Source organism: Hippocampus zosterae, chromosome 2 (genome assembly GCF_025434085.1).
Source record: "Hippocampus zosterae strain Florida chromosome 2, ASM2543408v3, whole genome shotgun sequence".
NCBI lineage: Eukaryota > Metazoa > Chordata > Actinopteri > Syngnathiformes > Syngnathidae > Hippocampus > Hippocampus zosterae.
Window position 1 is genome coordinate 29,451,427 of NC_067452.1, and position 18,744 is coordinate 29,470,170.

At 40.7% G+C, this 18,744-nt stretch overlaps 2 protein-coding genes across 3 annotated transcripts in view; both read right to left on the reverse strand.

Moving 5' to 3' along the window:
* pofut1 (protein O-fucosyltransferase 1) overlaps positions 1-18,744 on the reverse strand; it is a 404,965-nt gene that overhangs the window by 9,809 nt on the left and 376,412 nt on the right. The gene's annotated exons all lie outside the window — the stretch shown is intronic.
* rapgef3 (Rap guanine nucleotide exchange factor (GEF) 3) overlaps positions 1-18,744 on the reverse strand; it is a 30,958-nt gene that overhangs the window by 4,693 nt on the left and 7,521 nt on the right. For both annotated transcript variants that reach the window (XM_052059429.1, XM_052059430.1), the window contains 14 exons: positions 15,178-15,222; positions 9,894-10,000; positions 9,086-9,207; positions 7,229-7,400; positions 5,961-6,045; positions 5,595-5,655; positions 5,263-5,339; positions 4,550-4,696; positions 4,374-4,474; positions 3,399-3,487; positions 3,232-3,310; positions 2,075-2,225; positions 1,036-1,118; positions 931-961 (listed from right to left, as the gene is read on the reverse strand). In XM_052059429.1, coding sequence (XP_051915389.1) covers positions 931-961; positions 1,036-1,118; positions 2,075-2,225; positions 3,232-3,310; positions 3,399-3,487; positions 4,374-4,474; positions 4,550-4,696; positions 5,263-5,339; positions 5,595-5,655; positions 5,961-6,045; positions 7,229-7,400; positions 9,086-9,207; positions 9,894-10,000; positions 15,178-15,222 — 1,350 coding nt within the window. The remainder of the gene's footprint in view (positions 1-930; positions 962-1,035; positions 1,119-2,074; positions 2,226-3,231; positions 3,311-3,398; positions 3,488-4,373; positions 4,475-4,549; positions 4,697-5,262; positions 5,340-5,594; positions 5,656-5,960; positions 6,046-7,228; positions 7,401-9,085; positions 9,208-9,893; positions 10,001-15,177; positions 15,223-18,744) is intronic.

Sequence of the window (18,744 nt, forward strand, 5' to 3'; positions counted from 1 at the left end):
AGGCCTGGGGAGAACATGCAAACTCCACACAGGGAGGCCAGAGCTGGAATTGAACCCAGTACCTCTGCATTGTGAGGTCGACGCGCTAACCACTGGCCTCACCGGGTCTCCCTAGTTGCATAATTGACATTGCTCATCTTGGCCACGGTCATGTTCTGTCTTGATTGTGTTCCAGCTGCAGCTGGAGTGAAGGTGAAGGTGCACTTGCGCCTCGTTACCCCATCAATCTTGGCTGTGTATTTAAACTCCGACTTCTGCCACTCATCAGATTATTGACCTTGCTTGTTGTTGTGCTTTAAGTGTGATTTGCTAGACCTCCCGATACTATTCAACGTTGCTCTTGTTTTGTTCATAGATCCTTGTTTATTAGTACTTTTGTTACTCCATTATTGCTCTTTGTTTTTGTGTTATTGGAATTTTAGATATTTTGTTTGGCTGTTCTTTATTGAACCTTGTCTTTTGCAAAGTACTTTTGGTTTCATGCATTGTTTTTCCTGGCACCTCGTGACCAGCGATTTTCTTTTACAAATATTTTTGTAATCACACTTTGTCTGAGATTGCAGTTTTAGAATCCTAAAACATTATTCGGTTCGGTCAGTACCTAACAGACACAATGAAAGTGAAAGCTCAGAAAATTCACATTAAAAAAAAAAAGATGAGTGTATTCAACATCGTTCCAGACTTTAATGCTGGAATCACTGAGAAATTTGCTTCACTCAGAGAATGAGCAAAATCTACAAACGAAAATTAAAACATGACATGACATTATGTTGCTTTTGGAGTTTTCTTTTAAGTAAATAGGCTACACTTGCTTTTGGTAGACTGTATGTCTATTGTGGATATCTGGAGAACATTCCTCCAGACAGATAACAGTAGATATGATAGCTATGATGATAGACAGCCAGGCAAACAAAGAATTACAGCCCTTACCCTGCCCAATGAATGGTATCCATTCTCCAACCTGGTGAAGGTGACAATATACTGCATTAGCTGTGTTTCAAGTTGAGGAGTGCTAGGATGTTTTAAGAGCATTACACTTTGGTTTTCCTTCTGTCCCGGAATTGATCTTTCAGCACGCCAGTCAAATGAAAATTAGCTGCAATGTCCTTCTTCAGCTTCTGTTTGAGAGCACACAAGAAATATACAAATACATATGTACTTTTCAACGCAGTTTCTAAAAAATATACTTTACGTAATTAAAACACATATTTCAATGATTTGCAAGTTTTTTTTCAACCTACCGGTATATCCAATCTAATACACAACAAAGACAATATATTTAATGACCAAACTAATAAACTTTATTTTTCTGAAAATATTCACTCATTTTGAATTTGATGCCTGTGCCATATTCCAATAAAGCTGCGACAGGGGCATCTTTACCACGGTTATGCTACATAATGCCCCATGCGTTTTCAATGACAGACAGGTCTGGACTGCTGGCAGGCCATTCTCATATTCTCCCTCTTTTACTACAGATCCCTGCTGTTGTTACAAGTGCCGAATAATGCTTGGCATTGTCTTGCTGAAATAAAGGACGATCCTGAAAAATACATTGTTTTGATAGTAGCATAATTATGTTGCTCCAAAACCTTTATGTACCTTTCAGTATAAATGGCACCTTCACATATGTGCAAGTTACTCATGGCATGGGCACTAATACACACCCATTGAATCACTGATGCTATAATTTGAACTTTGTGCTGACAAGTCTGGATGGTTATTTTCTTTTTTGCTCCACGCGACATCCATGATTTCCAAATACCATTTGAAAGTAGGACTCCTCAGACCACAAGACTCTATTGCATTTGGTGTCAGTTTATAACAGATAGGCTCGGGCCCAGACAAACCGGTGTCGTTTCTGTGTGTGATAGTTATATGGCTTTCACTTTGCATGGTAGAGTTTTAACGTGCAGTAGATGCAGTGTGTGAACTGTGGTTTTATATCCTTTACACACTGATGTTGGTTTTTGATACAGTGTCACCTGAGGGATTGAAGGTCATGGGCATTTTATATTTTACACATCATAACTTCATTGGAATTGAGGTTCGTACAACTGATCTCCCGCCTCACCTCCAGAAAGGTTAAGGCAATGGGGTCTTCTCGCAGCGGCAGACCATACAGCGCTACCCATTGGCCAACCAGCTTCACCACCTTCTGCTTCGTGTTGAGAATGTAGGCAGCCTTCTCTTGCTCGCATCCCTCAGAGAGCTCTGCCTGGTAGGTGCATCGCCAGTTAAGAAACAAAGCCAGTAACATAAAATCCAGTCAACTGAGCGTATTGGTACACAAGCATCCATCCATCCATTTTCCGAACTGCTTATTCTCACAAGGATGGTGGACGTGCTGGAGCCAATTCCAGCTGTCATGGGGCATTAGCCAGTGTACATCCTGGACTGGTCGCCAGACAATAGCAAGGCACACAGAGACCAACAATCATTCACACTCATAATCACACCTAGGGACAATTTCAAGTGTTCAATCAACCCTTTCAGTGGTTACTACAGTGGACAATTTACAGTATGTCATCAGGTTACAGGGTGCATGAAAGGGATGTTTTTGGGATTGTGGGAGGAAAACCGGAGTGGGTATACAAACAATACCCGCTGAATTTAAACATTTATTTTCCCCAACATGTCAACGGAATTAGTTTGTAAGCCGCTCATGTACGTACACCTTAGCCTACTAATGTCAGTCATGTGACACAAGTAGAGTTAATTGATGGTGTCAAAAAGGAGAGGATTATAGTAAATCCTCTGTTTGAGCCAGCCCACGTAATATGTGAAAATAATCCGTGATATAGAAATATCCGGTTTAAATACACTTTAGGCATGTTTTAATAGCATTTACGGCACTTGAAATGTTTTTAGGGTCTTTTGACACACACTTTTGAATCATTACAAACACATTTATACACGTTTATTAAAAGCGCAAGCGTAACGGATAAGAAACATATTGTTTGAACAGGAGAAAAAAGTAGATTTGCAACTGCAAAAACACTGCCAAAAAACTACAATGGTAGTGCAAAATCTGAACTGTGGTATAATGTTGGTTTACCGTAAAGCTAAAGCGAAACTTAAGACATTGTAATTGTTTCAACAAAACAAAGTCAATATACGACTAAAAGTTTTGAAATTTGCGGCTTAATGAGGGAATTTAACAGTATATTCTATATTTAAAGCATAAAGATTTGAATAGATGTGAATTGAACACAAATGATTTAAGGATATTGATTCTGCAATGCAGGACACAGTTGACTGGAGGGCATGAAGACTCTATGGGTGAGGAGGAAGTCGCTCACACATGAATCTAACGGGCAGAAAAAAAACCGTTGTGACACACTTGTGGCGCACACTATTTGTCAACCAAACAAAAAAAGATGAGAAAAAACTCTCACCGATTGCATCATTTCCGTTGGAGTCCAACTTGACCGTTTCCAGGAGGTGTTCCAGGATCTTCTCTGGCGTTCCTGACATCACGGTGTACCTGCACAGAACAAGAAATACATTAATAGTATTATGTGTACATTGAGTATGCAAGGAGCAGTCAACAAGGTTTTTAAAATTTTGAATCTGTTTCTTGGTGTGAATCTGACTCTACCGTATTTTTCGGATTATACGTCGCTCTAGATTATAAATCACATCAGCCAAAAAATGCATCATTAAGAACATATATAAGTCGCATTTTTGGGGAAATTTATTTGATAAAATCCAACACCAAAAACATACATGTCATCTTGAAAGGAAATTTAAAATAACAATAAAATAGAGAACAACAGGCTGAATAAGTGTACGTTACATTACATGACTGACATGCCTGGTAATGTCAGTAACGACGTAACACATATAGAGTTATTCAGATAACTCTAGCATAGAGAACATGCTAACAAGTTTGCCAAACTATCACTTTCATTCCAAATCACTATATCCAATGAAATCTTCATCCTCTGTGTCACTTAAACAACTCCCCCAACTCGGGAGGTAGATGACGCTCCGCTTCCTCTTCTACGTCGCTTACGTCAGAGTAATCGTCGATTTATTAACACAGGCCGAGAGCGCCCTCTTGTGGTTTAATGCGAAAATAACATGTGAAATGACAATCATGTGTTAATAATTTCACTCAGAAGTCGCTCCAGAGTGTAAGTCACACGGCCAGCTAAACTATGAAAAAAACTGTGACATATAGTCCGGAAAATATGGTAGCTGTTTGTCTATGTGTGCGCTGCGATTGGCTCGCAAACAGTTCAGGGTGTACCCTGCCAACTGCCCGAAGACAGCTGGGATGGCCCCCACACACCCACGACCCTCATGAGGATAAGCTGCTCGTATAAATGGAAACATATCAATCGAACCGTATTTAAGGGATCCCTTACTTGTTTCCAGCTCCTCCCTGCTCGGCTGGGTCAGCACATTTTTCCAGCACCAGCACAGTTTTCCCATGCTCCTCTAGTCGCACCGTGTTAGCCTCTACATCCTGAAGTCAGAGAAATACATGAATACAATGCTAACTATTGCACAACAACAAAACATGAGGATACAGTTAGCTAACCTTGAGAATTCGTATGAAGTCATGCTTGTCCACGCGCAAGAAGTGACAGTTATCCTCCCTCAGGATTATTGTGGCGGCGCGCGGGGCGTCATTCAGCAAGGCTAGCTGCCCAAAGTCCTCGCCCTCGTGCAATGTGGCCACCAGGCCCTAAATGCACACACCTCACATTGTCAATGTTGTTTTTAAATAGAAATAATGCAGCATTAACCTATTTCAATGTTGATAAACCGGAAAATTTGTATTAGAAAGCCCAGTTTAAACCATTATGGCCTACACTTATTTGCAAATCTTTCCAGAGTCCAGAAATTTCAAGTTTGTGTTAACTAGTCGTGAATTTTTTTTTTTCAATTTAATTCAAATAGCCATGCATTCAGTCAGGGATGGGCGACTTAAATGCTGGAGGAGCCAAGAGTGACATTGCAAACGGAGTGCACTTACAGAGCTCTTTATCCACACCATATGGTGCATGGAAAAAGCCTCACATTGACCCATTCACACGGACATTCATACACCAATGGGAGGGTGCAGCCTTCCATATTAGCACTTCAACACCCATGGATTTGCATATCTGAGGATTTTTATTTCCTATATTTTTCCCAATTTTTTTTTTTCACATTTTGGATTTTTAAACTGGGATCCTTCACCCCCCACCCCCATTTTACCCTGTTGTGATTGCAATTTTATTGTGTGTTTATCAGCGTAAGACAATTTACCTTCCCGTGCGTGATCACGTTGACCGAGCCTTTCCAGATGATGTACCAGGAAGTGCCTTTGTCTCCCTGACTGAACACTTGAAAAACAACAAAAACCTCTCAGTGGAACATGTCACAAGTGCGCATTGACATGTACCATCACATGTACAAAAAGGTTTATCATTTATGTCCACACATTGTGACTGAAACCTGACCGCATCTTTCATTCTTACAGTTCAAGGGCTCTTGAACACCCCTGATTGTACACACACTTTATCGAAAGGTAGTGTTACGCTGAAAAGAGCATCTTCACAATGAGATGTGTTTACGTGGATAAAAGTTGGCCAACTTACAGACGGTACCGGCCTTAGCATGTGATTCAAACACCAGCACAGCTGCCAGCTCCTTCCGCACCTACAGGCATAGCACAGATTTAAGTTGGCTTCAACAATGAAAAATCCAACCATGAAATGCTGTTTCCTTCTAATAGAATATCTTATAACTAAATTGAAAAGTGTTATTGTTGCATGAGGAATACTGGGAGTGGTTTAAAAAGAAATCTTGATCATTTAATATTAAAAGGAATCAAATAAAAGCACCACACTGTACAGTCATGGGTTAAAATGATGATAAAGAGATTTTCTGTTGATCCGATATTGGTTGTGAATTCTATCAAGGATGCTGATCACTGGAGAAATGGGTCAATAACCCTGACTGACCGAGGCGGAAAGATGAGCGGCGGCCTTGAGATGGAGAAGCTCCTCAAAAATGACCTCCAGGTCCTCAGCACTTCTTTGATTTGGACTAAACACAACAGACAAACATACAAATGGATCCATACAGATGAGAATAGGAATTGTCCATCCATGAGGTCATTCAGGGCGAATCCAAGATCACTTTCATCCCTCACAGACTGAGATAAGTTTTAATATGAAAGGACAAATGCTTGTAAATGTTTGCAGTTAACGTGGTACCTTGAGATTCAAGTGACCTGACTGAGTTGCACGTCTGATTTTTTTCATATTTTTTTTTTCGTATTTTTTTTTACATGTTAAAACCACATGATTTTATGATTTAGCCTAATGCTAACAAAAATGCAAAGCGCCTTATACAGGTTAACAAATAGCATTGGTGTCAGGGTTTTATAATCTTTTAAGTCACCAATTCTAATAAAAATATCGGAGTAATAATATATGCAGTAACATTATAGCAATTTTCATGTGTTCTTTATCATTCGCGAACACTGTGTAGTACTGCACCTCAACGAGTCAGTAAAAGTCTTTTTTGTGTGTGTTTGTCTGTATTTTCATTGCCCCCACATAGCGCACATAAGAAGGAGCAACACAATGGCCACTAAACTGAAGCAAAAAATGTGGCAACAACTGTTTATTAAGTACATTATATTTCATTGTCATTACAGTGTACTTTTAATAAAGTAAAATGTTATAAACTGCCATTTTATTTTTTTAAAAACATGTTTTTGTTTTTTGGAGGGGGCTTGGGGGAAGGTGGAACGGATTAATGGCATTTCCATTGATTTAAAGAAGGGAAAATGATTTGCAATACAAATGTTATGAGTGTGGTCACGGAACGAATTAAAGTCGTATCTCAAGACCCCACTTTATGCATTTTTAAATGCAAGGTCAGATGTTTATATATACACATGTGTAACGACGTCTGTATGGGGGCTCAACTTTTCTATTTCAAAACATCTACATAATTAAAGATGAACAGAATACGCCAAATGTTTTGTGCGAGTTAAATCAGCACTCCTTCAGTACATCACCGAATATTGGCTCCAATGTTTACTACAGCGCCACATAAATTGTAATCAGCGCATGAAGTGTCATCATTTATTCGGTCCATTAAAATAAGGTAATATGAATGACATGTCATTTAAAATACGGCAAGCTAAACACCGATGATTTGTGATGTGAACGTTGTGACTGGCCGGTGAAGTGTGTTCTTGAAGAGCCGTCGCACTGACCATTTGCGTAGGATCATCGTGAGCAGGGCATCAGGGCCCAGCTGAGACAGCAACGACAGGCTTTCCTGCAGCTCGTCCTCCGAGTCCTTTGTTAGGTGGTTCAGTCCACACTCGGAATCCAGGAAGCGATAGAACTGCGTGTCTTTGTCGTGAAAGTTCGCTTCGTGTTTCACTTGGCACGGCAAAGACAACGAAAACACGAGTGAACCAAATATAAATGCGGCTTATTCGTTTGCAAGCGTGTGCAAATGAAATGAAAACATTGGATTAGAGGTTGCCAGAGCAACAACTAAGGTTCTATTCTCCCCATTACAAGTTAGTGAGTGTACAGTATCCTCTATATGTGATTGACATCCATCCATCCATCCATTTTCTGAACAGCTTCATCCTCACAAGGGTCGTGGGGCGTGCTGGAGCCTATTCCAGCCATCTTCGGGCAGTAGGCGGGGGGCACACTGAACCGCTTGCCATCCAATCGTAGGGCACACAGACACAAACTCTGCGCTTCACATGATTTATTGTAATTAGGGTTGCCACCTTTGAAATCTGGAAATAACAGACACTCCTCACGACGCTGCGGCAAAACCACGCGGGTGAAAGAAATTTGAGGATTTGGCTCTCCAAAACCCTGAAATGCATGAGAATCAAATTTTTACCATTACATAATACGATAATAAAGATGACTATAATAAAATTTGTGTGAACCTAAATGAAAAGATTTTTAAAAAGTGCAAAACAATCAGGAAGCGGCATTGCAAAGGGGGTGGGGGGGATGGGCTACTTGCTTGCAGGTCGGCAGACAGAGGATTTGGTAAAGAGTAGAGGAGCACGCACCAGACGTAGGCTACGCTTGGGGGTCCGCAGGAGGTCCTCCGTACCTCCCGCCAATACCACGTCGCTATCTTTAACATTTCCTGTCTTTTATTTTGCTCCTTATTGTTAAATTCAGTGATCACGTTTGTGTGTGACAGACGCACGGGCCATGTTGTTTTGTTCAGAGTTCAATTCAGTGCTTGTGGAATGGCCATTATATGACAGAAAATCAGTGCAAATCTATTCCAAGTGACCCACTTCAGTGGATGATGGAGGGTGTCTCGCTTGATTGGACTTTTGTTTTCCAGCCAGACAACGTGCTTTCTCTTGTAGTTAGCGTATACTTGACTTGAGTGAATTTTCTGCGTGCATGCTCAAGTTACCACATGTTAAGCCTCTCAAGCATGTCTGAGTGCTGCCCGTGATATCATTAGCTGAATATTTTAATGAATTAGTTGAATATTTGAAGAGAAATAGCAGTGAATAAGAATATCGTGAGCGGCATGTTGAGCTACTGGTTTGGACATCCGCCACAGTGCAGGAGTGCAGGGCTCAATTCCGCCTTTGGCCTTCCTGTATGGAAGTTTGCATGTTCTCCCTGTGCCTGCGTGGGTTTCTCTGGGTACAAGTATCCCAAGGTGTGAGTGTGAGCGTGAATGGCTGTTTGTCAATATGTGCCCTGCAATTGGCTGGCAAGCAGTTCAGTACAGTATAGGCTCCAGCATGCCAGCAACCCTGGTGAGGAAAATCCGATTCGAAGATGGATGGATGGAAGAAGATTGTTGTGATAGTGACTCAATGGCAATTTGACATCACCATCTTGCTTCATTGATTTCTTTTCAGTGCGTGCTCATGGTAATCACCCTTCAATAGATCATATTTTCTTGAACCTTTCATTCATCTCAGCAAGAGCACGACATTCAGTTGATATTTGGTCAAGTTTGTTTGGGGCAGCCAGGCTGAATTAGTTTTAATTAGTTTAGTATTTCAGTATCAGTAATTCCTGGTGTCTGCTGAAGTGATTGAAATGTCTCAATGTCCTACCGTGAACCAGGATTCCTTCGTCTACCAGGACCTGCCACATTCCGACCGCCTGGCTTCTCAACTGCAGGCCTTCATTTTGTCCCATCAGCCAGTCGACAAGTTCCTTACCAGAGCAACATTGTCTGTGGCAGCAATCACACATTTGAATTCGAATGTGAGTCGCAGAGGTTGTCATTTGCTATGGGCACAAATTTTCATAAATCCATATATTGGTTTGTTCTTAAAGATTGTCTAAATCACAGATGTCAAAGTCAAGGCCCGGGGGCAAGATCCGGCCCCCCACATCACTTTGTGTGGCCCGTGGGAGCAAATCTTGTGTGTCAATTATCATGATTCTTGCTGAAATCTGTATTGAAATGTCAAATTGTCATGGGTAATAAATAGCGTTGAGATTTTGCACTGGCCCTCCGAGGGAAGCCGTAACTCCGAAGTGGCCCGCGACTAAAAATCAGTTTGACACCCCTGGTCTAAATGTTAGAGAAGCTAAATGTAGCATAGTGAGGTTAGTAATGGAGGCGTAACTGAGTTTGTCAGGTAGCAGCAGAAAGAAAAAGGCTTGATGAGTTGGTTTCTTTGAATGTTGCACACGATACAGCACAGGCTGGTGAAAGTATTGAGGTTCAGCACAGTAACGGAATGATGGGTATATGTGTGCAGGTTCATGTCGAGACGGATGTTTGCACTGTCATCTAAAATTCTTTTTAAACTATATCAAAAGTACATTACCTCAGTCATTGATCATAAACTTGACCAAGTCAATTTCTAATACCCATCATACATTATAAAATGGAAGCAACCTTCATGTTACCTGTGAGTTTTGAGGTGATACTTTCGATCTCGGATCAAGCCGGGGTTCCTCACGACCATCACACTGTATAGCGACCTTGCGGCCTTCACCACACGATCCGAGAGGAACTTAAACACACAGACGGGGGAGGAGCGAGTCATTAAGCACACACCTGTATTTATATCGGGGGCATAAATGTGACATTTGGTTGTGTTTTATGATGCCGAGAAACAGGCTGAGAAAAAGCTGGGACACTCATGGTTTTGTGTATTCGGTTTCAGCGCATACGTATGTGTGAGCGAGTGAGCTAACATCAGGAGCGCACGTGAAGATCTTTGTAATTTGTGTTGAAAATGGTCTCGCAAGCTAGGATCTGACACGACCGCCGTCAGTCAGTTCCCATTCAACATGCCATTTCATTCCTTGTCACTCTACCTCGCATGCACGCAAGCCGTACAGGTCAGAGACTTGAAAAGACCTTGCATGGCTGAAGCCCTGTTAGCCACTGGTGCAGAAACAAGTCTTATGTAACAAGAAAGTGAGTCAATGTGGCTCCCCTCTTTTTCCATTTCTTGTTAACACACGAACAAAGTGCAATTTTAATTTTGCTTCACCCTCCTTGCCTCACCCTGTGCTCGGCCTTGTGATTCTACAAGTCGCTCAGACGATTGTGTTTGTGTTGCAGAGTTCCCACCAGGTATTGCTGTTTGCCCAAGGTGGTAACATTATCACCCCCCCCCCAAAAAAAAACCTTGCAGAAAGCATGTTGGACGTGGTTTTGTACGTAGGTTGCCAAAATTCACTGACCCGACTCGCCACATGAATACAGTTTTGAAAAGACCAAGCACTTAGTTTTGTTTGCTTCTATAAACACAGAAGACACTTATAACGCAGGTCCAAGGACCCAACTCCAATCTAATGCCGGTGTCACATTAAAAAAAAAAAAAAGATACGTAGATCCCTTGCTATTTCACGGTTCATTTATCGCGGATTCTGTGCATCGTTGATTTTTTTCAAACATATTCATTAAAAACAAACAAAAAAAATCAAACAACACGGAGTACAGTACTGTATATGTTGCTCTATTGCGCTGTTGTTTTGCAGCTTCTCCCAGACTTTTTGTGGACTTTGAAAAAAATGTTTTTGTTTTTTTACCTGTATATGTTAATTGGTCGCTACGTCGCAGATTTTCGTTTATTGCGGGTGCTTTTGGTCCCCATTAACCGCGATAAACGAGGGATTACTGTATTTAAATTTTCATGCACATTTCAGTTGACTGATGAAAGAAATGCCTAAATTGCACATAAGTAACTTACATATTTTCCACATTATAAGATGCTTTGGGGTATAAGGCGTACCTTCAATGAATGGCCTATTTTAAAACTGTTTTCATATCTTGGGCATTATAAGGCACATAGAATGGTTATGCATCCACGAGATGGAGCGAAGCTAAATGGAATACAACACAATACAATACAATACAGCTTTATTTACGTAGCGCTTTTACAACTGCTGCAGCTGTAACAAAGTGCTTTACAGAACATTTAACTCACTACGTCCAACAAATCTGAATATTGAGCTACATATAAGATGCATCAGATTATAAGGCGGCACTGTCGGCTTTTAAGAAAATAAAGTGCGAAAAATACGGTACATCAGCATCAACACTGCACAATGACATGGCTATCTATATACGCACCAGGTACATGAGTAGCCTGCAGGCCTTTTCTATATACAAATTTGATATTTTTTACAATGTGATTCCATGTGGGGGTTTGGGGGTTCTATTTATGCTGCTATGACACAGATCCCAATTGTGTACTTCAACAGCAAAATATCTGAATTGTGTCACTGTGAATCATGTGGTTAAATCCAGCCATAAAATCATCAATGAACAGAACAGTGGTTGTGTAAAGGTCCTCAAAAAACCCGACACACATTTTATTATCTGCTAAAGCCTACTTAGTCTTCAGTGAAACTAATGTACAGTAAAAGCAGTTTTTGCAAGCAGTCTAAAGTCTTTAATGAACCCGATGTACAGGTTTTAGTTTACATCAACAACTCTTTCGAGTCTTCTGTCACATTAATGTTTTCACAACACCAAAGACAATTCTGAAGACTTCCACGAACCTGACGACCTGTACGGGTTTTCATGAACTCCAGCAACTCTTTGGTCTTTTCTCACCCTTAACGTATTTTATTTATTTATTTTTTTCAAAACACCAAAGTAAACTAAAAGCCTATTTTTTCTTTTACAATTTGAGATGCAACATGTTTAGTAGCATATTTCCAAACAGAAAATCCCAAAATATGCAAATAAAACAGAAATGGCCATATTGTAGAGTAGATGTTATCGGTATGAATGAAAAACTCATGTATGATGGAGTGCAGTCTGAATTCACACAGCCAGCTATTATTAAGGTGGCGTATCAGTGGTGGTGAGATTAAGGAGACTGCGGCTTGTCTCCTGGCTTAGGGGGTGAGTTGTTGTCTCCCAATTCAAAGGTTGTGGTTCACTCCTGAGCCTTTGAGATCATATCGAAGCACGATACTGGACAACCAGTTGCGTCCTATGCTCTGTCAACAGTTGGTAGGTAAATTAGGAGACAGCCATAAAACTTATCGAGTATACAACTTGAAGATGGAAAAGTGCTGCACAAAATGAAAGCTAATTTATTTTGTACCAATAAGTGTGTGGGTCTAAATTATATTCATCTCATCTCATCTTCCGTACCGCTTGATCCTCACTAGGGTCGCGGGGGGTGCTGGAGCCCATCCCAGCCGTCTCCGGGCAGTAGGCGGGGGACACCCTGAATCGGTTGCCAGCCAATCGCAGGGCACACATAGACGAACAACCATCCACGCTCACACTCACCTAGGGACAATTTAGAGTGTTCAATCAGCCTGCCATGCATATTTTTGGAATGTGGGAGGAAACCGGAGCACCCGGAGAAAACCCACGCAGGCCCGGGGAGAACAAGCAAACTCCACACAGGGAGGCCGGAGCTGGAATCGAACCTGGTACCTCTGCACTGTGAAGCCGACGTGCTAACCACTGGACTACCGGGTCGCCCTAAATTATATTATATATATAAACATATATTATAACCTTAGTTGACATAAAAATATTATTTAGTCTTTGCTCTGTGATGAGAGCGGGTATCGTGACATGAATCTGTTCCACGCACTTCAACCAGCCTGTTCCCAGACTTACGGTCCCCCCAAATAAATCCACCCTGGGTCCTGTCCTGTCTGACTGAAATGATGAAGTCATCAGCACAAGGTCCATTCGTGTTTCCCAGGGGCCCATTTCCCTTTTCGACCCCCACTGGGATATTCTCAGGGAGCAACTTATTTTTTTTCCCAGGAGACAAACTTTCCATTACCCAAGCAGGCGATTGCAAAAACACTATTAACAGTCATATTTTATTTTGACTGTCATACTGAATCATAAGCGAATGCAACAAATTGATATAGTGACTCCGTCTGTTTACCTTCACAACTTACTCGGCCTCTCCAACTCAAATTCCTGGGCGGAATTTTGGGCCAGCTGCTGTATCTTCAGAAATTAGTGAGCCACTACACTCTTTATCTGTGAAGTGTTATTTCTTACATAGGATTAGCATATATATATATATATATATATTTCTTTTAACAAAATAATGTGTATGTAGTTAAAATATTCTTTGTTAAGTGTGAATATAGACACAATCATGACATGTGAAGCAAGTCACTAGTTTCATGAAGCTAACCCATTTTAGTGTTATGGACTACGTCAGCCAGAAAAGCCCCTCCTAATTGGAGCGTATTGCCGAAGAGCATTTCAGAGGGACACATACTTTAGTCAAAAAGGGGTCAACGATATTACAGAACCATCACGATTTGCTATTCTAATACCGCATTACATTAATTGGTTTGTCAGTTCCATGCTGTCATGCAGCGAGACGTTCATTCTCACACATGCTTGAAAGCATTTCATAGCCGGGTTGCTATTGTCTACACTTCTGCACCAAAATGTTGCCTTTTTGCATTCCTTGAGTCATTAGTATTGTTGTGTGGACTGACTCCGCCCACCATGTCAACACTGTGTGATTTGACAGGGAGATTTGAAGGCACTGTGACGTTTGCAACGAGGAATGGCACACTCTTTCCAAGTAGCTGCTTTGAACAGTAGGCGTTAAGACTGGTGAAATGATGACTACAGGAGGGTGTGAGAACCCAACATATGGTCTTCATCTACCATCACCCATAAGACAACATTTACATAATCATTTTATTACTGCCATATAATCATGTAATACATTAATAGGAGATTTGAAATTCTGTTCTGATATGTGGCTTAAATAAAAAGACCATAATACTTAACCATATTTACAATTTGGTAGGTACATTTGGATGAATTAGTAAAGCCTGTGGTAAAAATGTATGCGAGCTGAATTCTGATTCAAATTGTCTGATTACAAATTAATTCGATTCTTAGCGCATTATTCAGGCGAGTAAGCATAAATATGAGAATTTCTATTTGCTAGTTTGATTTGCGGTAACATTTCTAGTGTAAATTCAAATTACCGGATTACTAATTGCAATAAATCCGTTTCCTATCATATTATTCTGTAAAATTCTCAGATTTGAGAAGTTCCTTTTGCTACACTTTCAATTTCACTCAGGTCTCACACCAAATATTGCTCTGTCTAATAGAAGCTCCTCCATTGCCTTTAACATAGTTCATTGACACCAACATGACACCAATACATTACTTTCAGAAAAACCGTGAGTACGTGAGTTTTCAGTGAATAACAGAGCAGAGGTTCCAATAAAAAAGTGAATTCATGAGTCATGAATCTCAAATATGCGCTGCAACACTATTCTGAAAATTCAATTTTGATATCAAGGCGACGGCAAACACAGAATTGAATTCTATTGTCATTTAGTGTCTAGACTGTAAATACTATTCTCCCACAGTGTCAAACCTTGTTTATCAGTGTGCAGCTACTTCTCCTCCTCTTACCACATTAAGGCAAGCTGAGATAAAGGGGCCCAGACCAAGTTGTCAAGTGGGGGTAGGGGCGGTCAATTAGCAGTGAACACTGAAGTGCCCTTTATACTCCTTATGACTGCCTGCCTTGCCAGGAATGTGCATTTCAAGACTCGCATGGTCGATGGCACAGGATATTATACACAACCGAAGAACAAATTCAGCACTTGAGAGGATGTAAGCACTGCACAGCTCCACAAGAAGGGAGACAAACTCCAAAAGGAACTTCTGTCTTTGGGCCATGCTTGGATTGTTGCTTCATATACACACCTGCTTCATTGTGTCCTTTGAGCCCAGCGCCTCTGGAAGTGGAGTCTATGAGAATGAGAAATAGAGGGATGTTATCACCGATGAACTATGTCTCTGTATCTAAATAACAACGTTTAACGAAAGCCATGCAATCCGTTTTTTGAATAAGCCCAATGAGTATCACCTAAGTATGTCTGTTTGATTGTGTATCAATGCCTTAAAAACTTGAAAGTCCCCCCTAAAACTGTACACCTTGACATTCTGCCTGTGTGAATCATTCACTGCCTCTGCTAAAGATGGGCTAATTTCAGACAGCCTCAACGGATTAACAGAGGACAAACAACAAATCACCTGAAGTTACCATGAAATAAGTGGACTCCCATTACAAATGGAAAAGACAATGGTGTCCAAATACCTTTGTCCATTAGGAAGTGCCTCATTATTATAATAGGAGGGGATGATTGCAAATAATCAAGTGGATGGCGGAGAAATGGTGTGACTGGTGTGGTGACCAGCTAGCTAGCTACCATGTTTGTCAGCTTTAACCTGTGCATGTTATGCTTTAACAGTTTACATTCCATTTGCCATGGATTTCATTTTATTAGTGTGTGACAGGTAATGTATACAATGATATGATTCTTAAATTTGTAAATGTGCTTGGATTATTCTTGGCTAGCTTGAAGCGCTTATTTTCTAAATAAGAGGTGTGAAGAGAAACATCGGAAATTACATGCCAAATTAGCAACATTGTCACCATATTTAGCAAGCATTACAGCACCTATAGTAACTTTTTTTTGTGTGGTGGTGGTGGTGGTGGGGGCGGGGGGGTTACTTGCGACTTTGATTGCTAATTAAAAATAGGTAACCAGAGTGGTACCATTTTACCTTGTGTCCCATAGGATTCGAGAGATCTTGGTTGAGGGCAATCACACTGAACAATGCCAAAGGCATGCCCGTTTCTATTTTGCATAAGCCTTTGTCAACCTTTCCAAAAAGGTTGATCCAAGTTATGGGTTTTTTTGGGGGGTTGTTTTTTCTATACAGGAAGTGTGTTCGATTAAAAAAAATCATAAATGCACTGCACTGACGTTATCACACATCAACACCAGACTGATTGATGAGTCGCTCATCATGTCATATCTCCTGTGCATCTGTTAAATGACACCTCTCCCGCATACACGTTGTTGTATTTCCTCATGAGTCATGCCAGTCACACAGCGGTGCGGACAGCAGAGTAATGATCCTCATTTTTTTGCGCTTGGAAAACAAATACCGTAAGCTAGTCAGCTGCCAAGTCTGATGACATGATGAAAAGACATAATGTACACTTTTATGTAATGGCGCTGTAAAACCACGTCCGAGGACATTGTCTTCTTAGTTCAGACCTGAATCAAATGATGCATGACGCATATGCAGGAAATGTGGAAGAACCAGTTTGACCCCATGGACACACAGTTACCATCAAGAGACTGGGGAATGTTAAGCATTTTTGTCCGGTGTACCGAATGTGCCTGCAGGAAGGAAAGGTGGTGCCAATAATGATGTCTTACAACATGAAATATAGCGCTGGCCTTGGTCCAAAACCTCCTATGTCACACTTTGGTGTATTTCATATTTTTCCACAAATCTATAATATTGTTCTGCCCAATATTGTTCTGTGTGGGTCTTATCAAAATAATTGACCTTAAGTATGAAAAATGGCTTGGTCTCGTTGACAATGCAATGTTGAAAAAACATGCTGTTTTGGGGGGGTGCCTGAAAAGTGATTATTTTGGAGGTATGAGAAGTCCGCCCAAAGCCCACATTCTCCTCTTCAAAAACAATTGAATAGTGGGGTCACTTTCTTTTGCTGTAGACTGAAAAAAAATAGAGTTTGACATTGAAATATATCAACAGTCAGCTTTTATTTCCAGGTACACGTGAAGCCCTGCTATGTAGCGGTTAATTGATTTTACAGTATCCAGTAGACCTACTTGTGGTTTGCCATTGCTGATTCTATTCACAGATTAAAAAAAATATATTTATATATAATATAATATACATTTGTAACAGTTTTTTTTTCCATTTTAAATTTTGGGAGCTGGCAACTCTTTTTGGATGGAAAGCACTCACTGGCTTTATATCTGCGCTTATTCACAAAAAATTGTCTTTCTCCAATTGATTTGAATGACCATAATTCAAAATCAAAAAGGTGAAAACTCAAAGTCATTGCAAAAACAAGAAATAAGCCATGGTGTCAGTTGCTGACGGATGGATTGACCATGGAACCAACACCAGTTGATGAGATAAAGATTCTCAGACAAGAAAAAGACCCAATGATAACTTGACATTGGCAACAATCACCAGAGGTCAACAGTGAAGGAATCCCAATCTAATATGAGCAGTACGGAAGCCACAAACCAATTATAAGAATAGGAAGGTTCGGCAGGAATTTGCCAAAAACGGCATGTAGACAGCCTCAAGAATTTTAGAACCACTTTTTGTGGACTTGTGAGACAACGAACTTTTACTGAAGTCATGGAAAGGTTAAAATCTGTCAAAAATAAGGTTACAACTTTTCCCGTATCTACACATACTTTACCCCGTGACTTACACCAGCTAGCAAGTGGCCAACAAGCCACTCTTGCTTGTTTAACCACCACTAAATGAGAATCAGCGCTTTGGGACACAGACCTTCTGTGGTTGGAGCAAAGACTGAAGTGACCCAAGTGCATGTAGGCAAAGCTGCAGTAAGTGTTGATGACTGCACAGATGAACGTTTTCGCCTTTCAAACATTGCCTGTACGATCAATGACGGTCTTGATGGAACACAACAAACCAGTGTCCGGAAAAGGATTGTGAGTAGCTTTTCCACCAGAAAGAAAAAAAACACTGTCCTCAAGAATGAGAGTCACCCAACAAGTTTTCTAAATTTGACATTGCTTGCTTGTGTGACTGCTGCTTGGTTGTGCGTATTCCTGATGTCAACTTGAAACACTCACATGAGCACATTGCATTCATGGTCTACTTTGACTAGCTCATTCTGCCCCGAATTGTTCCAACCGAGTTTCACGACATGCGTTGTATGTCTTTTTGACAGCTTTTTATTTCCATCCCATCTCCTGCAGCTTTCTGAGGCTGGCCCTTTGCCCCCGTCTCTAACAGTGGGCGACTCGGGAAGACATCCTCCGTGGTGTCAGGTTTTCTCGTGTAATTTATTACATAAGATAACTTGAACAGACCTAACATCCGTCTATTCAGAACAGAACAGCGTTGCTGTTACAAAAAAGCTGATTGGAGAAGAAAAAAGGATTGCAAGATGTAAACTAAAATCTGATCTTTGTATTAAGAGTGAAAGTAGAACAAGTGGGATCTCAATGTGAATGCTGTGTCTTCATGTGACCGGGAAACAACAAGCTGCATTCTCTACACTCTTCTACAGGCTCGTCAAAGAAAGGGAATGTGAAGGTGAACAATAAACAATGCACTATTTTTAACAGGAATTTCATTTTTTTTTAAAAACGTGCTTTGATTCCCTTCCTGTATCCACCCGAATGTCTGCACAAATCAGTCGTCTGAGAACAATTTCAGACGTAAACTATCACATGT